We start from the raw sequence: 23,267 nt of genomic DNA on the forward strand, positions 1-23,267 counted from the left end.
TTTTTTTCTGAAACACAAAATACTTCTAAGATTTTCTTCTAGAAACATGATTATCACAAGCACATCACTTCTTGATGAGCAGGAGGCTGGGTGTGCAAGCATCCAGTCACACTGCTGTCTGTGCTGGTGGAAAGCAGCTAGGGGATGTGAACTTCAGGAAACAGATGGGGCTGGAGGCCTGGCTCAGAGTTATTGCCGCTCTCCTGAGGACCCAAGTTCAATTCCCAGCTCCCACATCACGACTGCCTGGAACTCTAGCTCCAGAGACTCTAATGTCTTCTTTTGGCATCTGCAGGCACTCACACATGTGTGTACAAATCCACACACATACATGAAGTTAAACACACACATGAAGTTAAAAAGAACATACTAAAGAACATACTCTGCCTTCTGTAAATCAACCAACAGCTGCATTTAAACCCTCCCTCTCTCTGCCCTGTGGATGAGACTGTTGCGAGCCTTTGACACACTAGGCTAGGGAGCTGGCCACTGAGATGCTGGCCACTGAGCTGTAACAGCGCTGAGGCCGTGTTATGCCGTTTATCCCCCTCTTCCTGGGCCCAGTTCTCATACCACGGTGAACCACCACCCAGGAGAAGCCATCAAAGTCACAAGAGCCAAGTCAAGGATCTCAGATTGAATTGTTCCCTAATTATCTCCTTATTCAGACCTATTTGTTAAATTCTACCTCATGTTTCCCAACGGAAAATTCAGTATCATTCATTTAATACAAGTTCAATTCTTCAGTGCTTATTGAATCAATGTCTATGTTGCGCACATGACTGCAGGTGTCTGCTTTTAGAAAGTACTACCCTAACCTTACAGAAACTTCTACTTTCCTTGTAGAATAAAAGCTTGTACTGCCAAGTCAGCAAACTATTCCCAGATCATAATCACCTACCAAGGCTTATTAAAAAATAATTTGTAATAAAAATGTATCTAGACTTTGCATTACAGCAGAATGTGGGTAAGCCTCCATCTAAGAAGAGATAATGGCTTAGGCTTTTATTGGATCAAGAAGACTTAGCAACTATGAAGCCTGCGATACACTGGAAACTACAGGCGAGACTACAGCTGACTGTCAAGATACACAGCAGGCTGGGGGATTACAGGATTAGAGAAGGAGATGAGAGAATTCAGAGAAGTCACATCCCTATGGAATGAAAGAATGGAGACAACATCAGGGAGGCAGGAAGATAGAGAGATGACAGGGAAATGCAAAATGGCAGAACAGGTGAAAAAAACGAATGATGGATCTAGGAGATGGACTCAAGCTAGAGAGGCAGGAATGGCTGCCTCATCCACAAGTCCTTCTAAAGAACAACCCAGGGAGGGGAGAGACCTAGAAGACAGACATCCAAGGTACAGATGCTAAGATGCACACCGTAGAGCTAGAATGTGTGTTGGGGGAGAGAGGGAGAGAGAGAGAGAGAGAGAAAGAAAGAAAGAGAGAGAGAATGAGTGTCTCCATCAGATTGTCCCATACCTGTGGGGAATTTTCTTGATTAATGATTGGTGGGGGAGGGCTCCTCCTGCTGTGGGCTGTGCCACTCTAGGCAGGTGGTCCTGAGTTGTCAAAAAGCAGGCTATACACACCATGAGGAAAAAAACAGTAAGCAGCAGTCCATGGCCTCTGTTTTGGCTTCTGCCTTGGCTTCCCCTGTTAGCTGAGTAAACCCTCTGCTCTCCAAATTACCTTTGGTCAAGATGTTTTATTACAGCAATGGAAACCTAAGACAACCCATAACCTCTTCACTGAGATAGCTGAGTCCCCACCAGAGAAGTCCTCAGTAGGAGGTCACAGTCCACTGACATTGAACTAATGTCTTTACATCCTTTATGTCTTTTTGCCTGGCCAGGCTCCTGTCCCACAGACATTGTGCACAATAAATGGGACTAAGGCACTAAGTCTGAGGTGTTTCATATCAACTAATACTCGATAAGGCTGCTTCATGGAAACACAAAAATGAATCAAGGAAAGTACCACATTTTTTTTATTATTATCTTAGAGGGAAATTTTACTGACATTTTTAATGATAGGAAAAGATCAAGCAGGACAAAGAGAATGTGGGGCACTGTGGAAAGCATTTTGCTTGAAGGTATTTTACTTGGTGGGAGATGCAGGAGGAAAGTGAGCAAAGTCAGCATTTTCAGGAGAGACAACGTTTTGGGGAAGGCATGCAGGCAAGCAGTGCAAGATGCATTTGGATAAACACAGCCATCCACAGTGAGAACATGAGTCAGGTGAAAACATGGTGAAGCTGTTTTACCAAAACCTTGAGGCTGAGCACAATGGAAAGGGAAAGTGGCTTCTGAGTGTGGTAGAAAGTATCTTTTAGTTAACACTGACATGTGTAGCACCCATTTTCTAAAACTCTTTTATTTGGGGTTCCTTAAAGCCTCTCCCTTCCAACCCCCAAATCCTAGGTAGAAGAGAGAAGGTTAGTAAGGAGATGGGACAAAAACTCCTTTACTTCTGCCTGTTTAGTGTTTATGGGTTCCCTTAAGGCTATACCAATCTCTAGCAACAGCAAATGCTGTGTTGAAATATCTCTCTCTGTCAGCCACACCATCCATCTCTGGTCACTCCAAACTGCTACACACCAGACACCACACACCAAAACCACTCACTGCACCACTCCTTCTCTCTCTGGGTTCCCGTATTTATAACCCTCAGAGTCCTAGTCCTGTGCCCTGTCCGTGCCACAGAGGCAGGTGTTACCAGCTGGCAAAGACCACGAGCCACAGAAGCAAATTATCAGCTGTGGACAAACTAAAGCCCAAACTAAAATCCCACACTTGGGATCAAGACAAAAGCATGTTTACATAACATAGCTGAGTTTACAAAGAAAGCGAAGCTTCCACTACACATATGAGGTGCACATCAGAGGGGAGGAGGGAACAGAGCAAGCCCTGGGCAGTAGACAACTACTGGCCAAGTGACACTCGGCTCCTTCCAGCTCAGACTTGCTCAGACTAAGCATTGCCCCCACACAGAGCAGAGCAGTGCACTCTGGATCTCCCGCTGCCTTTTCAACTTCTGTAGTATTCACTAATTTAGGACTTTAGGCTGAGGGGATGAAGGAGACCAGAGCTTAGCAGGGCACAAACAGGGAGAGCGATCCTCCACCCTGCAGACTTTGATGAAACAGGAGGAACCTTGACCCAGAAGAGTCATCTGTCCACTGTGGCCTCCTGAGTCCCGGGGGAGAAACCTGACCGTAGGAGGCAGAGCGATGGCCAGAACTTGGAAAAGAAATTAGACAAAGGGAAAGCTGCATCACACCCACAGGAGCACGTCAGCGAACGCCCTGAAGCACGTATTCCTATGCTGAGATGGAAGGGTTTTGAAAGCCCAACATTCCTCGACAGCTGATTCTTACAAGGATTGCTAGACCAACTACACACACACAAATCCATCACATTTTCTAGAAATACAGGTGATGTCCTCAGGGCCCATTGCAAGTGCTGGATCAAAGAAAAAAAATCACAGTTTCTAAATGGCCCTATCCTCACTGAGGCTCTGTGGCCCCTTTGCTCTCCCTGGAAATGGATCTGCCGGCAGAGGCAGCGTCTCAAGTCCAGGCGGCAAAGATTCCAGCTTCTCGTCAGGAAGGCCTTTGCTGCTGTTAGGTCTTTCCCTTTCATATCACACAGGCTCTGTGTACATTGTCCTGTTGATAAAAGTGTACTTAATAAGAAAACAAGAAAATGGGTGATTTTTCTCCTGAGTTCAGCCTAGGTAATTTCTGACAATGAAAGTTAATTGAATTCTTAGGACATGTGATAATTGAAAAGATAATAAAAGCTTGTGATTCACTTAGAGATCCCTTTGGCAATTCAAGTAAAATGGCTCATTTTAATTACAATGACACAGAATCAGGATAAAATCTTGGGTTCTTTTAAAAGCATGAATTTAATAAGCAAGGAATGACTTCTTAGAAAATCTGCTTATCACATTGAGTCTACTTATGATTTTATTATATTTACTTCTCTCTGTGTGGGCACATATGTAGGTGCGTATATATATGCGTGTGCATGTGCCATGGTGTGTTTCGAGGCCTAATGACAACTTGCCAAGGCTGAGTCTCTTCTCTAATTATGGGGGTCATGGAGTTGCAGTCAGGCTGTCAGTCATGGTGGGAAGCACATTTGCTCACACCAACACATTCTAAATATGAGCCTATTTACACACAGTTACATTCTGAATATGAACATATTCATATAGCTACATTTACAATTATTTAACATATTTTAATAATTTATTTAGTAAAATTCAATGTCCATAATGTATTCTTGAAGCCTCTTCAGGATAAAAACCAATACCATAAGCAAACTTAAAAAAAATAATTAAAGCACCAAGTCTTTTTCATGTAGCATGAAGTCCATGTGAATTACAAAATAAACTTCAATCTGGCATGAAAATGTCATGCTGATATGTGTTGTGAAAGTTTGTGACCTGAAGTTCTTTAACTGGTTTCAAATGTCCTGGCAGTTGCTCTGTCCCCTCTTCCTTTGAGCACTTATGGGTTGTCATGAGTATGAACATTCTCAGCAAACCTTTGACAGCTTGGTACTAGGAAAGCCACCATCTAAGCAGCGTCTCCTGAGGCCTCATCTTCACCACAAGCTTGTCTGTGCTGCTGTCTGCAGGTAACCGGTGAGATGCTCACAGTCCAAGGATCCAACAGAGCTGTCAGTTACATCAACGCACCGTGCAGTGCTTGCAGCTCACACCGCCCTCTCCGTGGCTACACCGCCCTCTCCGTGGCTACACCGCCCTCTCCGTGGCAGGCCGTGTTTATTAAATAATGCCATCAAGGGCTTTAATACAATGATGAGGCCTCTATGTTGGGACAAGTTGCAGGGAAAGTTCAGAGAGTTCGGGGGGAGTCCCAGGACGTGGACTGGAATAGTCTATGTTTGGTGATGAATCCCACAGGAGACCTGAGCCTTAGATTTGCTAGAAGTGTGGAGAAATTTCATCTCAGCCTACACTGAAGCTCCCGTACAGTCCTTGTGGTACAAATGACAAGATGGTGGTATCAGGAGGGATTTTAAAGATGCATCAGTTCAGCGATGTGCAAAAACAATCAACTGTAATAGCTGTAGTTGTAGCTCACAGCTATGAGCCTCAAACTCACGCTCACAGTACCTGGGACATAAGTACCGTTTATTACCCCAAAACAACCTGAGGTGCTGGGATTTGGTTAATGTTCACGGCATGTTCACCGTCTCCCAAGGCATCCTGCACAGAGTGCATGAAATTGCTTCCTTACATGGAGCTAAATTGCGTTCGTCTGTAACTGCCAGGCCTGGCCTGTTCTTACACATCAGATCACATGGTGAACAAATGTGAGGCCCAGTAGGAAAAACAAGCTGTAAGATGCTGTCCTGTGGAGCCCATACTGCAGCTGCTCAAGGCCGTCTTGGCCCAGGGTGCCTCCTCTTAGAGACAACAGCCTTGGTCCTCCTGCCTCTTTTCAGTAGCTCTCAGGTCCTTTGATGTTCTTAAGGTTTAAAGTTAGACTCCCTGCAGGACACTTTTTATCTCCCGCTTCAGCTTTTACACTTCCTGCCCATGCAGATTCTGGTGGATGGAAAGCGTTTGCATCCATTACACTCTTACCAACAATCACACCTTCCTAGGACCTCTGTAGAGGCTTCTCCCTTGTTGCTATGGCTGCTTACAGACCAATCCCTATCTCTCTACCCTCCCACAGCATGGGATGGGATGAACTTCCCAACTTCTAACTATGACTCAGTCTTTCCTGAGGACCAGACTCCAGCAACCTGTCCCCAGGGACTCCAGAGCTGAGAGTAGCTTGGAGGGCTGAGTGCAGAGTGTAAGCACACGTTTCTCGTTATGTCACACTCCCACTGTCCTCTCTGCACTGTAGGTCCTCTCACAGTCCTCTGCCTTCATCTCACAGCTCACAGAGGTACTACATTCTTGGGAAAGTCAGTCCCAGAGCAGAGTGGGCCTTTCCTAACTCTGCCCCCACCCCCAAGGAAGAATTCCACAGAACATGGCAATGCTGGGTAGACCTGACATCAAGTCTCACCTTTAAGAATTTCAAATTGACACGAAGTCAACTGTGTTTGTAATATTTGTTGTATCTGAATAGGGATTAAATAGTTATTGAAGAGAGTAATTTTTGACATCGCCCCAGGGTATTGAAAGCTGGTTCCAAAAATTCCACAGCTGTGGTTACCATCTTTCATTCTGTACCAGTTCCACATAAATCCACTCATACATGAGACACAAATCTTGCTTAAAAATAATCTTGTGAGTATGTGAGTATTTGATTCTTTACTATTATTATTATTATTTCACCAAATTGCCAATTAAGCCAGTAGCTTCTGTTTATAGTATTTGGCACTTACAAGGAAAGGAAGAAAAGGAAGGGGACATTTTCCCATGAGCCTGTGTCAGGACAGCTGTTCTCCATCACTGGAATGGAAAACGACAAGGGACATTATTCTACATCAGAGTGACTAAGAACAGGAAGGTGTTGATGTTGAGTAATATGAGGTCAACCTGACTCGTGGATTCTAGATCAAATGCCTGTGGACACACCTATAAATCTTGCAACACTGTAGGGGTGGAACCAGTCTGTCATGGAAGTCAGTGTGGAAGGCACTCAAGAGTGAATGTAGAGCTGCTGTGTGTGGGGGCTATCCACGCCTGAGTGTGTGAGTCTGAAGAGAGATTCCTTCACAGTCATCTTCACTGCTTTCCTCTCCACAAGAGCTGAGACACAGATGCAAGCCAGCTGTCTATCAATAGGTGAATGGATAAAGAAAATGTGCTTCTCATACACAATGGAAATTTTATTCAGCCATAAAGAGTGAAATCATGTCCTGGCAGGAAAACAGACAGGCCTGGAAATCATCACACTACACAAACTTGTAGACTCAGACAAATGCAGTATATTTTCTCTCACATACACTTGTGTATGCGTATGTGGGTATGCTCATGCATGTTTGTAAAATGGGACACAGAAATGGGGCCATGAGCGGGGAAGAGGTGGCCCTAAGGAAGGAGGATTGAGAGAGGGTAATGGGCTTCATTTCAATGACATCAGAAGGGGCAGCAACCTGGAAGGAGAGAAGGAAGCAAGAGGGAGGCAAGAGGGATGGGGGAGGGAGCAAGAGAACAAAGTACGGTGACGTCTGTGAGGGTTTAGGGATGCAGAGATGGCTCCAAAGGTAAAGGCACTTGCTATGCAAGCCTGACGACATGAGTTCAATCCTCAGGACCCACGTAAACAGGCAGAAGGTGAGGACAGGCTCCCGCGTTGTGCTTTAACGTTTACACATGCTGTGGCATGCTATGAGCCCTCATGCACACGTCATACACACAGTGATACTGAAGGTCTGTTTAGACAGAATTTCTGTGTATCTCTGGCCAGACTGGAACTCACTAAGTGGAGAGGGCTGGACGTTCACTCACAGAGATATACCTACCTCTGCCTCCTAGGTGCATGGATGAAAGACACATGCCATCATGCACGACTATATATTTATATTTATATTTATGTGTGTGTGTGTGTGTGTGTGTGTGTGTGTGTGTGTGCATTCATGAGCCTTCAGGGCTCATAAGAGAGCATCAGATCCACTGGAACCAGAGTCACAGATGGTTTTGAGCTGTCATGTAGGTGCTGGAACCCAGGTCCTCTGCAAGAGCCATTAATACTTTTAATCACTGACCCCTATCTCTAGCTCTCACACAGTAATAAAAAATTCAAAACACGAACTAAAAAAACCAAGCACCCACATAGCACTTGCTCTAAAGGACACAAAAATTAACTAATTGTCCAAATAAGTAAATAAATAAGTTACTCTTCCTGTTGCTGTGGGCAAACGCCTGACAAGAACCAAGTTCAAGGCAGCCAGGCTTGCTCTGGCTCACAGCTGGAGGAGTTGTGGCCCACTGCAGCAGGGCTGGCATGGAGGCCGGATTGTGAAGGAGCAGGTCCCCGCCGATGAGCAGCCGGGAAGCTCAAACTCACTTTCTCCCTTCTGTATTGCAGCTCATGGAACCAGGCTGTCCACAGTTGGGGGCGAGATTTCCACACTCACTAACTTTATCCCTTATAGAAATGTCCAGAGGTGTAATGGGGGGTGATGGTCTTCTTGCCTATGGTGAGAATATCAATGTCCTGTGTAGGGTCTGCTGGAAATACAATCAGACAAGGACTCTGAACACGTGCCATGTGGTTAATGCTTTGTGTGTGGGAAACATTATGAAGGAAGTTCATTTGGAGGTGACAGTGTGAGGAAGTTCAGCTATAGATAGGGTCAAAGGTGTCTTAGTCTGTTTTCTGTTGCTAATGTAATAGCTGAGGCTGGGCACACACCTTTAAAAGAGGTCTATTTAGAACAGCATTTTGGAAGATGAAAGGCCACAAAAGTCTAATGGATAGCATAGCATTGTTAGAAATGTACAAGGTGAAGGTGGGTTGTAGGTGACGCTGTAGGAGAAGATGGGGATGTGGAGAAGGGACTCTTGGTGTGACATCATGAAGCCCAGAAATTAGCTCCCAGTATCCACCGAGCAAGTCAAGAGTCCCGCAGACCTCTGTGACTCCAGCCCAGGGGATCCCTGCTCTGAGGAGCGGTTTTAACGCTGCAGGCAGGTGCAGCTTCTGACATAAGCATTCACACAGTTCCCTTCCTGGAAACAGCACAAGACATTGCTGATATACTCCAGCCTGCAGATCATGTATGTACTACATGGCTTTCCTGGTCTCACGGATGGTGCCTCTCTACCCTCTATGTAAGACAGCTCATTTCTGCGCGTGCTACAGACCATCAGCTGCATGTGTGAACTGCCCAGAAGTGCAGGCCTCTGAGAGGCTGTGCCTCTTCCCCTGAAACTGCCAGTCACTTTCCTTTCCATGCGGAGTGTCTGAGCGCCATGAATGGTAACCTCTCTGCTCTCTCCTTGAAGGCGAAGCCATCTGAAACTTGATGGCCTGAGCTAGTGCAACAAGTCACTCAGCTGAAGTGTTTGCTTTTTTTTCAGCTTCAATTAAAATGCAATCTGAGTGTGTAAAGCATTAGAAAGCAGAGATCTCAGTTATGCCATTATTTACAACTGCAGGCTTTCCACGAGAAGGGAGCACTCTTTCTCAGGAATAACCACCTCCTGAAGCCATGCCACTGCCACCTTGAGAACAGTGATCAGGCTGACTGGGATGGGCTGAGCACAGGGTCTGCCTCTGCATTTTTATCAGCTCCAGTGTGAAGGATGGAAAGCGCTTCAGCAGGAAAAGTGGCTCTAGAAACTCTGATGGCTGTGCTTGACTGGGGCTGTGTGTACACTCCCCAAAAGATTTAGGTTTAACTAATAGAAAATTCTCACATATTGGCTATTTGGGTTTTGAAGAAAACAGAAAGGCTCAGCCTGCCTTTAAGGAGGAAGTGGAAGAGGGCATTCTCCATGAAAAGCCATGACCCTAGGCTATGGTGCTCACTGTCCACATTCCGGGGTAGGCAGCCTGCCTGAGCTCGGTGGCCGTGGGGGCAGCTTTGCCAATGTGACAGCCATCTCCTTAACTGCTAACTGCTGCACAGCAGAGAGACTTTAGCTCAGCCCAGGCTGGGGTGCTCTAGAAGAGGCAGATGGAGACCCAGAACAGCAGCCTGCCCTCCACGGTTTCCTCTCTGTGAAAACTTCTGTGGCAGAGCCCCCTGCTTCCACGTGTGCAGTGCTCATACCACGAGCTCGGCCAGTCTGGGCAGCTGGTGGATTTACGTAGCTCTGTTCACTGAACGGGGATGCTTCCTGATAACAAGCAACAGCTGCTACATAATTGAAGGTGCCCAATCATGAGATATAAAATCACGAGGAGTTGGTGATTAAGGGCATTTAAATTCTGAAGGGCTCTGCCTGAAGTCAGTGCATGGTTTAGTGTCTCACCAATACTAAATGTGCTTTCTGTGAAGTGGCCCGTAATTTAACCGGCTGCTACATAGTCATAACTTGACTGGCTACTGGCATGATAACTGGGAGGAAATTAAGAGTGGACCATATGAGAATACACACGTAATTATACTGCCCATTAAAAAAATCTGTCCTGTGTGGAAGACGTCATTAAAGTGAAGTGACAGCACTCAAATCTCAGACAATGTGCTACGGACCCAACATGAAATGTCCCTCACAGACATTGTCCCTTCACAGCACTCTCAACATTGGAGGTTTGGCTGACGGCCGATGGGCTGTGAAGCAATCAGATCCCCATATGACCTCATCACTAGATCAATTCATTGAGAGAGTCATAATAAGTGTGAGGGCGGCAGAAACCAGGGTGGGGACATCATTGGGAGGAGTGGGTCCTCAGGAACTGTAGCCTTGGGAGCTGTATCTTGCCCTTCCAGTATTCCTTTTCTGTTTCCTATCCCTTGGGGTATGGACTCTTCTTGCTGCCATGTTGGGCTGTCACCTTTAAGCCCTGCAGCCGAATAGGGCTTTCCTCTCTTGAGTTGTCTCTCTCTAGAGTCTTGTCACAGTGACACACAAGTCACTGTGTGTGTTAGAAGTGTAGGGTTTTGTAGGCAGAAAGGACAGGGTTTGAACACAGCAGCACAACAGAAGGACAGATTTTTCACAGGACAGTGCTGTGTAGCAGCTTTAGGGCCTGGCACGGGAACCCGAACTCTGAACTGGGCAAAGTGGCTGATGCCCCAGTCTACAACTTAGGAGCTGAGTGTCCTCTGCCAAGGTAGTCCATGTGTCCTCTTCTTTCCTATAAACACGTGCTGAGGGCTATAGCTCCCACAATAGCTGAGAGCTCTGAGGGCACTGCATGCAGGGACCTTCAAATTATATCTGTCAGCTATCCCTACCACACTGGCATGCAAACTAGTAGCTGCTTATGGACTCTTTTTAAATTTATTATTATTCATTATAATTTATTCACTTTGTATCATAGCTGTGGCTCCCTCCCTCATCTCCTCCCAGTCCCACCACACCTCCCTCTTCTCCCTCTATGCCCCTCTTCTAGTCCACTGATAGGGGAGCTCCTCCTCTTCTTCCATCTGATCCTTGCCTATCAGGTCTCATAAGGACTGGCTGCATTGTCTTCCTTTATGGCCTGGTAAGGCTGCACCTCCCCCCTGGGGGGAGGTGATCAAAGAGCCAGCCACTGAGTTCATGTCAGAGACAGCCCTTGCTCCCCTTACTAGGGAACCCACTTGGATACTGAGCTGCCATGGGCTACATCTGTGCAGGGGTTCTAGGTTATCTCCATGCATGGTCCTTGGTTGGAGTATCGGTCTCTGCTCATGTGGTCTTAACAGGAATTAACAGGAAGAATTGCAGCAGTATAAGGTGCGGGTAATGAATGACCTTGGCTGGTGTCTGATTTCAGGCTGTGATACACTCACTGTGAGTGTGAAAACATAAGGATGAGAGCATGGCTGTAAGAATGTCTTGGGCAATCACGTTATAATTTATAATTATAGGGAGAAAGGTTGAAGGTAGACCCAGAAACTCAGGGTTATTATAACTATGAGTTAATGAGACGCTGGACTGTTTGGCACCTTTGGAAATGGGCTAAAAGGTGATGTTCATTACGCTTTCTCAGATGTGACATGCCAGTCCCTTACATAAATATATTTACTGTGCCATTTAGTCCTCTAACAACTCCATGAGGTACTGTGCTGTGTTACGATGGCCACCTAGAACTGTGAATGAGCCTGGTTTGGAAACTGGAGAACTTGCTGTGATGAAGTAAAAAAGACCCTTCCAGGGACAGGCTGAGTCCTAAACCAGTAATCCCGTGGTGGGTCCTCAAAGCCAGGAGTTAATGGACATTCAAACACACAAAAGAAAGATGGAACAGTTAGCCAAGGGCCGCAAGCCCTGTGTGCACTCAGGCAGCTGGCAGGAAGGTGGAACTGGCTTTCCCTGAGCCCGAAGAAGGAGGACAGTCACTCCTACATGGTTCTCAGCCTTCTGGCTTCCCACAGAGTGAGGAGGTAAATCACGGTTTCTGTTACCAATTTCCCAGTAGGTTGTTACGCGAACATACTTTGGGCACATGGCTCCAGCTTTATAAACGAGGATTCCACAAGTAAAGGCCGAGTAGCAAGGCACTGGAAAAGAGTGGACCAAGCAGGGCAGCTGTGGCTCTGAGACCACATCTGTCACCCAGCTTTCACGCCAAAACAGTTCTGACCCCAGGTACTCTCACATTTCTGCAATTTTGATTAGTTTCCATCTTGTATTTTCAAACATTGGTCTGTGTGCTAGGCAATGCCACACAACTCAGCTTCACAGTGCTATGTGAAGCTTCACAGTGCTATCTTTTCCTTGCTCTTCTGCTTCTCCCCAGTGCTTGCTGAGAGCTCGCTCTTTTATGAGGTACAGCAGACTTTTGTGGCCTCTTGCTCTGACTGCTAATGCCCCACAGCGAAGGCATAAATTCCCTCAGCACACCAGTCTCATGGGCATCTCTGAGGACTGCATGGTCCCAGTCCAGACAATTAAATCAACATCTTTCTGAGTGAGGCACAGACACAAACACCGAGACCAGACGCTACCGAGACCAGACGCTACCGAGAGCACGCTGGGCTGTGGTTAGTCACAGAATGAGCAGCTCACAGCGCAGAGCTCTGCATGTGCAGGCTCCCTCTCTACCAACTGTCCTGCATTATTCCGTGATCACTAGTTTCCTCTCTCAAATGAACTCATTTATTATTGGCGTACAGACTGGGATTCCATCTTCCTTTCTCTTACATCTGAATCAATATGATTATTTCTACCATCTTTGCTGAAAAGTCTTAAAGAACTTGTTGCAGTTTCTACTTTGGGTCTAACCCATTCAGGTCTTTGCTTGTAAAAATCTGTGAAAACAGCTAATGTCAGTGTTCCTACATGTGATGGCTGGCTCCAGGATCGCCTGTGCCTGGGGTGCCAGCAGCTAGCACAACCAAAAATTGCTCCTCCTTGGGGTTTTCACATCACTTGGCTCCCACTAAAACTGTCTCCATATTTCCCCTTACTCCTGGCTGCATCTGGTCCATGAATTATTAATTCTAGAATTCTTTAGTTCTCAATCCTCAAGCTTCTTTCAGTGATATTCAGATGCATTTCTTTCTAGGAGTTACAGCCAGTCTGTGCTGCTCTCACACTCCGACATGCACTGCTCTGCCTGCTCCACTGCTCCACCCTTTAGCTCGCCGAGATCTCGGTTTTAGTGAGGAATAATACAGTCCGCCGGAAGCCATCCTGGCCTACTATCTTTTCTACTAATGCCATCTCATAGCCTCATGAGTTTCAAGTTTTTTTCTCAAGCCAGCAAGGCAGTCCCTCTTACAACACATGTGGGAAGAAACAATTAACTGATTAGTGGCATCGTGTTCTTGGTGTTCTTCCTATTGCCTAACAAAATGTGTGGCCTTTTCCTTCCTCTGTCTTAGACATGACCTGGGGTTACTCAGTTTTCCTTACAGCCCTACACCTGTGAAAATGTTAAACTATATGGGAAAGGCAAATTATAGCTATTTTTAAACTGTCTTTTAATTAGCAAAGGATATCTGGATGATTTGGGTAAACTCACTGTAACTACACAAAGCTCTGAAAAATCGATTAGGCAGACAGAAAAACTGACAAATGGAGATTAAATTATAGAAAAGTGGCAAACAGGTGGCATGTGAGATGGAGTCTGGGTCCACCACGGCACGCCTTGAAGAAGGAGGAGGACTCCAATCCAAGGCACGCAACTGTCAGATACAGTGAGAACCCAGATTTCTTCCCTCCCATTGAGCCCCAGGTCTCACCTCTGACCTACTGAAGTGTGAGATAAGATGAGGCATTGAGACTTTCCCAACTGCAGAATGTGCGGCGATGTGTTCTCACAGCAAGAGAAAAGTAAAGCCCCCCACAGACAGTTGCTCAGCATTTCCCACCCCTCCTCTCTCAGCCTCAAACAGAGTTTGAGCCTGATGGTTTCTCACCACGTTCTTGTTGCACTCTTGTTCAAGCCTCTATCATCCCCTGCCTAGCTTACCCCAGGGCTGTCTTCCTTACTTCCCCGATTCTAGTACCCTAGTCCTTACGTCCATTCAGGACGTATCCTCGTCTGACCCGTCACGTTTTAAGGTGCACTGGAACAAAACCCTCTGCCGGTGTCAGGAGTCCCTCCACACCATTTTTGTGTTCTGTCTCTGTTGCGCTGCCGCTCCTGCGGTTCTGTCAGCATCCTGGGACATCCTATACCATAGGTCGTCATTAGGGATGCCCTCCCTGTGTTTCTGTGCGGTGGTCTCCCAGCCCCCACCCCCAGTAAGCTTTCCTTACCATGCATCATCACTGATCACACTAGATATTCCTCTGACTTTATTCATGGCCACTAGCACCACTCAGAGGAGCTCCAGGGACATGGACGCGTTGTCTGCCTCACTGCTACTCTTCAGAGAAGAGTGTTAGAATACATGTGTTGAGCACATGACCTTTGCCAGTGATATGATTCTTGGGGTTGCTATTACATTCTGACTCCCACTGCAAGAATGCCAGCCTTCTTAATGTTCAGAACACATCAATAAAATCTTAGCACACGTTTGCAATTCATATCCACCCTTCAGACCACCCAACAACTCAGTACCCCATACTGTTCTTTGCTGACAATGGTTCGCAGCTTGTAAAGGTCCTTGGTAGGCTCATGTGATAGCTCCACCTGGTTCCTGATTCAAGAGACCCCCTTCTCAGGTAGCCAATAGGCAGCTCAGTTTCCATGTGGGTCCCCTAGGGGAGCAGGGCCTGTCTCTGACATGGACATGGACTCTGTTGCCTGAACTTGGATCACTTCCCCTTGATGGGGCAGCCTGGCCAGGCCACAGATGCAGGCAGTCCTGATGAGACGTGATAGGCTGGTGTCAGATGGTAGGGGAGGAGGACTCCCCCTTTCTGTGGTCTAGGGGAGGGGGATAGTAGGGAAGAGGGAGGGAGAGTGGGGCCGGGAGGAGAAGAAGAGGACTACAATTGGGATATAAAGTGAATAAATTATTTAAAAAGAGAGAGAGATTCCCTAGGACTCTCACCATAATTAAATGAGCAAAGAATGTTACGTCATGTGCAGAGGGACGAGAGACAAACAGGACGACGTTCCAGAATACACTGAGATTAAAAAGCTCAGCTCCACTCACATCCAGCCTACTGCTGATCCACCCGGCTGTGTCCGACCAGCTTCCTGTGACTGTTCAGCTGCTCTCCTTGCCTTCTCTCACAGGTCAAAGGCCAACCAATGGGTACGGACAAGTCTCTCCAGAACCATATTCTCCAAGCAGCTTTCCCCAGTCACTGCTGCTCTCCCAGAGCTCACTCCACTCCTGCCCACTTGCTGAGCTCGCGTGTAGTCTGGGTTTTTACTTCTGTCTACCTAGATTGGTAATTTCAAAGGAAAATTCATTCCCCTTGCTGCCTTCTGATCACCAATGACAGAAAGGTTTTCTTCTATAGCAACTGCTTGGAAAAGAACGATTCAGGTTGTGTGGAATGAATGATTGCAAAAAAAAATGTGATTATATAATATTCTAGGAAAGTAATATGTAAAATGGCCTTGGTCTCCTATTTATTACTTCACTATTCTTAATTTAAGTCCATAGACATCATTTTACATTTTGTGTGTGAGTGAGTTTCTTTTTTTTTCCATCAACGCAGGGATAAGGCATAAATATCTGAGTTCTATTTACATTTGCTATGGCAACTGTGACAGTGAAGACAGTAGATGTTTTTGAACTTCTATTCCATACTCCTGAGAATCAGAAGACAAGAAGGATGGAGCAGAGCCCAAGAAACACAGTATCAGAATGTGTCTAAGTTCTCAGGACAGGAGCTGCTAACAGTTACAAGTGAGAACAGTTGATGGGAAGCCCGTGGCCATCCCATGCAGATTCAGGTGTGGTCACAGCATTTGTCCCATCAGGTATAAATGGGGTAGAGTAAAGGATCTTTCAGGCCACACCAGCTCATACATCTTCTGCTATCGTCACATGTAAAGGCAGAAGAGCATACACATTTAAATTAAATGGAGGAACATCTCCGCAAGGAGCTGTGTAACTGTCATACCCCAAATGAAGGGCAAAGAGTCTTTACGGCCATCATCGCATAGAGAGTGCTGACACACTTACAGTCCCCATGGGAGAGCCTTGGAAACGCATGTTTCCTAAACTCACGAGTTTTCCACACTGAACCCATTAAAAAGGTAATTAAATCAGGTGAGGAAAATCTCTTGTGCAGTGAGCTACAAAGAAACGCTGGGATTTCTGAGCCCCGTCCATTTCAAGTTGTGACTAATACAATAATGCGTTCGTCCTACACTCAGCCGAGCACTGGCTTCAGAGGCCGGCACTGTGAGCACACTCACACTAGCTTCTCCATGAAGTCCTCCTTTACACTGTGTGAGGTACAACCCTGTCAGTGTGAAAAAATCCCCAGGGGGGGAAAAAAACTTAAAAGAGTCAAGATATATGACAACTTTTGTTTCACTCCAAGGCTGGGCCCAGGCTTTTGGGCGGAATACCCTGGCTGTGTGAATAAGCTAAAGGAAAGGTGTTTTTTTTTTTGTTGTTGTTGTTGTTTGTTTTGTTTTGTTTGTGTCTGGGTGGACGGCAAACAGCTTGGAGCCCGTGTGTAAAAGCTTGGAAGTGAACGGCGCCCATATGTAACCATTGGCGTCACACACAAGTGAACTATGTCCTCCAGTGAGGCCCTGCTGCCTGTAAACATCACACCTCCTGTCAACAGCACAAAGAACTGCTGCCCAAGCACGTAAGAGCTGAGCCTGTGGGGAAGGTGTCAGGCTTAACCCAGAGCAGTTCTCTGGGGCCCCTATAGCTCACGCCTGACTCATAATGAACATCCCACTAAGCCTGTCTCTAAGATGCCAGGAAGCATCTAAACATTTTCAAAAACTCAAACCCCGTGTCTCCCTTGAGAATGAGGACAAACTTAGCAGTCGGCCCCGGTCTGTTTAAAATAAGTTACACAGGCCCACATGTACTGGTATTGTATCGTGCTCTCTCTCTCTCTCTCTCTCTCTCTCTCTCTCTCTCTCTCAAGAGAGGGGTACAAGAGCGTCTAGGAGGGAGAGAGCTCCCAAGAGTGAACCTCAGCAAACTAAGTACTGCCCTCAGCATCCGGGCGTGCTGAGCTCTAAAATGAGTGCCCAGGGCCCTTACACTCGGTGCCTGTGGCCTTGCCGCTGAGCCCATGGGACATCGGACATGGGCTAGCCCCGCTAGCTGCCAGTAGCTGTTTTGGGGAGGTGTTCCACATACTCGGCACCCCTCACATCCTGGGAACTTCAGTACAGTTTAGACATCCTCCTCACAGTTCTATGAGTTTCCCTCTCTGGAGCCACCTACAGAAACTCCAGTCTTATGTGTTGTCTGTCCACTCATCAGCTTCAGATTTCTTTTGAATTTTGGCTAGCAGTGTCCATGGCCAGGTTTTTCTCCCTCTTTTCCATTTCAGTAAACCCACACAAATGCACTACACTCAAGTCTTAGGCTGAATCTTAAGCTCAGTCCCCACGGCTCCATGACTTCTTTGGCCTCTGAGTGTCTGGACAATTTCTTATGCTGAAATGAATGCCAAGAAACAGCTTCCTAGAAACTATGTTGCTGCCTGAAGACTAGATGCCTTTGACATTGACAGGTGAATAAGTCACCCATCTTTACATATAGTCTGCCACAAAGAGTCAGGACATGGACAAAATACAGACATGTTCTTCATGATAATTTAACATGTCTGGTCCTCCACCCAAGTCAGAATAGTGTTCTTATTCCCACTTGAAATCTCATCAAAATAGTTTTTAATGTCAACATTGCTGCTGGTATTCTGGTCTTCTGAGCCCTCATCAAAACTGACTGTTAACTCATCTCAACATTCTAGGGTTTCTCTGATGACACAGGGCAGAGCCCCTACTACTTGGTGGTTTGAATAGGAATGTTTTTTTTGTAGATTCATGTATTTAAATGCTTGGCCCATAATAAGTGGCACTATTAGGTGGTGTGGCCTTGCTGGAGGAGGTGTGGCCTTGTTGGAGAAGGTGTGGCCTTGCTGGAGGAGGTGTGGCCTTGTTGGAGGAGGTGTGGCCTTGCTGGAGGAGGTGTGGCCTCAGTGGAGGAGGTGTGGCCTCAGTGGAGGAGGTGTGGCCTTTGGAGGAGGTGTGGCCTCAGTGGAGGAGGTGTGGCCTTATTGGAGGAGGTGTGGCCTTGTTGGAGGAGGTGTGGCCTTGTTGGAGGAGGTGTGGCCTTGTTGGAGGAGGTGTGGCCTCAGTGGAGGAGGTGTGGCCTCAGTGGAGGAGGTATGGCCTTATTGGAGGAGGTGTGGCTTGTTGTAGGAGGTGTGGCCTCAGTGGAGGAGGTGTGGCCTTGCTGGAAGAGGTGTGGCCTTGTTGGAGGAGGTGTGGCCTCAGTGGAGGAGGTGTGGCCTTGCTGGAGGAGGTGTGTCACTGTGGGATGGCCTTTGAGGTCTCACGCTCAAGCTGTGTGCCTACTGTGACACACAGCTCTCTTCCTGTGCCTCCGGATAAAAATGTAGGACTCTCATCTCCTTCTCCAGCACCATGTCTGCCTCCATGTGGCCATGTTTCTCGCCATGATGATAACAGACTAAACCTCTCAAACTGTAAGCCAGCCCCAGTTAAACGGTTTTCTTTATAAGAGTTGCCATGCTCACGGTGTCTTCACAGCAATAGGAACCAAGATAAGACAGGGGCCAAGCATCAAATACATTAATCTGGTAGATGAATGTCATAATTGTTCATAACATACACTCAGAAATGGATCATTTATCTCACATTAAAACTTTGAAATAGAGATTATGAAAGCATCAACAACAAAAAAGAAACTCATACATAAAAATACATGAATTTTGTTCAAATTAATCATGTTAAGACAAAAGGGATTTAGATCAGCCATGCTTAAGAAACTTTCACAACATAATTCAGGGTTTTTAAAAATTCCAAGGCCATCTTGAACAGAGCAACAAATCTGGTAGAACCACCATCCCCAGATTCAAGGCAGACTGCAAAGTTTGACAGTAGACTAATGGTGGCATAAAAATAGACACAGTGGACTATTCAAGTGAAATAGAGCAGAGGTCCCCAAATTAACTCTGAAACCCACAACCAAAAGGGGAAAGTGCAATCCAAACACATCATGCTAGGAAACCGGACACCAGCAGACAGAATGCTGAAACCCAACTCCATTCTGATGCAAAATCAGCCTTTTACAAAAAGCAAGTTGAAAATGGATCAAAGACCCACGTGTAACATCTGAGACCATTCACATACTACACAAAGACAAGGGAAAGTCACAATTTGAGCCCAGCAAATGAGCTTTAGAAAAAATGACTCCTAACCCTATGAACATTTGTAGGCAACTGTCTTTGCCACCATATCTGTGCATATGTGAGGAAAAAATGGAGAACAGCCTCAGCCAACTTCTCGGGCAGTGACCTTCAATCTTCCTAACGCTGTGACCTTTTAATACAGCTCCTCATGTTGTGACGAACCCCAAACATAAAATTATTTTTACTGCTACTTCATAACTGTAATTTTGCTGCTGTTATGAACTGTAATGTAAATATCTGATATACAGGATGTCTGATAAATGACCCCTGTGACAGGGTCCTTTAACCCCTAAAGGGGTCACAATCCCCAGGTTGAGGACCACTAATCTAAAAACCAAGTGTCCTATTAAAAGCTAAAGTATGCTATTTTAAAAGAAGACTCTTGCCTTTAGACAGGTAATTCTCTCTTGAGCTGTATGTAACATTTCTCCAATTTTTACCTTTTCACAAATCCTCTAAGATATGTGCAGGAAAACTGGTCCTCAAGGGACTGAATACCGAAACTCTACTCCATCCTGACACAAAATTAGCCTTTTACAAAAAGCAGCTAAAAATAAATCAAGTACCAAAGACTGGGGACGTTTCCTATCATATTTTGGGGAGTCCAGCGCTTTTAAAGGCATTCTCATCTCCCTAGAAAACTAAAACCAAAAACAGACCGTGAGAAGCCCCACGGGGAAGACGCACCCTCTTTGTCGTGGTGGTGGGTGATGGCATCCTGAATCGTGTCAGCAAGGCCAAAGCGGACCTTCTGGCTCTTCGCAGGCTTGATTCTCTTCAGGAGCCCTTCCTGCTTCTGGAATACTTTTTCTCGCTCATAGTAGGCTTTGATTTGCTCACAGCGCATGCGCTTCACCAGACGCTGCCGCTGGCCCAGGGGGAGGGACTCCAGCAAGCACTGGTCAATTTCCATCTCATGGGATCGAAAAACGTTACATAGCTGGTAGCAACCTGAAAGAAGAGAGAAAAGTCACTGGGTACACTCTTAGTTCACGCCAACACTACACACTCACCAACACAACAACAGCCATGGCCATGAGAGAGTCTGTATTGTCCACTGCATTCCTGATCCTGCAGTGCCCGTCACATTTCTGATCCTGCAGTGCCCGTCACATTTTTTATTCTACAGTGTCCACTGCATTTCTGATCCTGCAGTGTCCACTGTATTCCTGATTCTATAATGTCCACTGCATTTCTTATTCTACAGTGTCCACTGTAGTCCTGATTCTATAATGTCCACTGCATTCCTGATTCTATGATGTCCACTGTATCCCTAAATCTGCAATCCCCCTGCAGAGCAGAAACAACTACACTACCTCCTCTGTTTAACATGCAAATGCAGCGTGACCCATTTTACAGAACAGGAAAGTAGTGGCACAGCACCCACAATTTCATAGTAATATTACTAAGCAAAAAACAGAATATGAACCTTTCCTCAACAGTTATGAACTCAGCCCATCCTTCAAGATGTCTATAAATCTACACAAAGGGCTCAGCTGTTTAGTCACTGAACTCAATTATGACTGAATATTAAGAACTAAACTGTTGAAATTTGGGACAAAATTTTACATGTAGTTCCTATTTCTGCTTCTCCTTCCCTTGGCAAACCTTCACACTTACAAACACCAGGTGCGCTGATAAGACCATTCCCCTGCGACTCTTTCCAAACATCTTAATAAAACAGGTCTCCACTGTGTGGCATCTTAGCTGGCACAACGGGATGGAACTTGTAACATATGCTTTCAGTTGTCCATAGCGTTAGCCATTATTCCCACTAACTTCTAGCGGACCCCTTTTCCTTGTGATAGGTGGCACTTGTTTCTAAGAAACCTAAGTACAGTAAAATATAAATACAGACTTGGCACAGAGATTGAATTTGTATCATCTCAAAATTATGGATAAAATTATGGCTGTCACAATCATCATCTTATTAATTTAGTGACTGACTGGATTCATCATTCTGGAATTTAGAACATTCACTTTACTTTTTAATTATATCCTTTCTACAGAACCACAAAAGGCCCTGGGACAACACTGCACAAACACATTTACCATGTGGGTAAAGCCTATGACTGAAAGAAAATTATCATTATGAATCATCAAATCTGGCTCATAAATTCAGTGAAGTGTCTAATTGCTTTTAAATAAACAAAGTCCTTTCTGTATGTTTGCATCTATGGACTCCGAATGGGGTAGGTGTGGATGTGACCCAGAGGGCAGTTTGTTGGAGTTCACTCTCTCCCTCCGCCATGTGGGTCTTGGGGATCCAACCTGGGTTATCAGGCTTGGTGACTCCTGAAACATCTCTCTAACCTAAAACTTTTGCTTTTTAACCTAATGCTTTAAGAGCGGACCTAGTCTAGACTAGCCAGGCACTGTGTGCCCCAAACTGGCCTCAAACATATGATCCTCCTGCCTCAGATTCTAGAGTCTGGGAGTTACAGGCCTATGTGACCATGTCCAAATATATGCTCATTTCTTAATGCATGTGGGCCCAGAGTCCCAGTCAAGGTAACAGCTCTCTACTCATGCACAAAATGTGGCTGATTCTATGCTTAATGTGGCAAAAGAAAACAGCTGTGAAGTCTCTACATCATCAAGAAGCTGCTCTGTTTCCTGTTGCTTTGAAAGGACAAGGTGTGTAAATACTCTGTGTGCCACCCTGTTCTCACTGTTACAACGCAGACCACTGTTCTCACACACACACCACGTGCCAAGATGCCTTTCTCTGTTTCACAAGAACATGGAATTGAGAAAAGTTGTGGCTTTTCTACCATCCAAGAGACGTTTGTCTACTATAGACAAAAGAGCTTCACTAGACTCACAAGCAAGAAAACGTGGCGTCTCCTGAAACCAGCTGTGTCTTATGCAATTGTCTACTTCCATCAAGGAGAAGCGTCTAAAAGTGAGAGAAGAGTCAGCTAGCTGCCCTTTCCAGTGCTCTCGACAGGGACAGGCAATGGTAGCTTTCAAACCATGGCATGGAAAGCTGGTTTAATGAGAGCCCTGACTGAAGCTGCAGAGCCTCTGAGTGTCGAGGCCACCTTTTAAAGGTCAGGGGTAAATTGAGGCAGGACTGATCCATGACTGATCACCAGCCAACTTTTCTCTGTGGATATAAAGCTTGATTCTCTGACCCAGAACTGCTTGTAAACAGAAGGGGCCCTTGTGGCTTTTGAAAGGGGTAAAGAAATTTTACACACACACACACACACACAGACACACACACACACACTCTCTTGATAGATGAAGAAACAAGCTCCATCAACTTGCATATACCAGCAAAATCTTTCAAGCAGTATAAAAATTACAATGTGTTTACATTCTATTTTTCATTTAGTGAATGCTCATGAAAAAGCAGTATGTTCCCCAATACATTTAACGTGAAAAACATTTACGTATTACTGATGATGAAGACAAATTATTTTCAAGAACCCACATACATTTTGTAACTAACCGACCATCTATAGATTAACTAATTTTAAGCAAAAAAGGTAATTTTTCAACCAGGTTTTCTTTACCTACAGGTTGCAATTGGCAGTTAAAAAGAAAAAAATCAATCATCTTAAAAAGTAACCTTATAAAAATCTTCAGAGTCAAATCTAAACTTTTATATAAAAACAATCAGCTGTCTCTTTTAAATCCTCAAGATGCACATCTACTCTTTAATACTTTTTTTATTAAATCATGTTAGGAAGCTGAGGGCAAAAATGGGTAGGAGAACTTAATCATCACCTTGATCACCAGCCCAGCTTCAGCGAGAGAGTCACACCAGCAACTGGTCATTTGGGCTATTATTTTTGCTCCCTGACCTCAAAAGATCCCCAGCTCAACTGTTTAGAGTGTGCCTTCCTGAACTTCCAACTGTTCCCTAAGATTTTTCTACAGAAACAAACAT

General features: G+C 45.6%; 1 protein-coding gene across 2 annotated transcripts in view; it reads right to left on the minus strand.

The window, feature by feature from the left end:
- Myo16 (myosin XVI) overlaps positions 1 to 23,267 on the minus strand; it is a 449,864-nt gene that overhangs the window by 312,896 nt on the left and 113,701 nt on the right. For both annotated transcript variants that reach the window (XM_055608467.1, XM_055608466.1), the window contains exon 2: positions 20,057 to 20,320. In XM_055608467.1, coding sequence (XP_055464442.1) covers positions 20,057 to 20,282 — 226 coding nt within the window. In that variant the 5' untranslated portion in view covers positions 20,283 to 20,320. The remainder of the gene's footprint in view (positions 1 to 20,056; positions 20,321 to 23,267) is intronic.

This window comes from Psammomys obesus, unplaced genomic scaffold (genome assembly GCF_907164565.1).
Source record: "Psammomys obesus unplaced genomic scaffold, mPsaObe1.curated_primary_1811, whole genome shotgun sequence".
Taxonomy (NCBI): domain Eukaryota; kingdom Metazoa; phylum Chordata; class Mammalia; order Rodentia; family Muridae; genus Psammomys; species Psammomys obesus.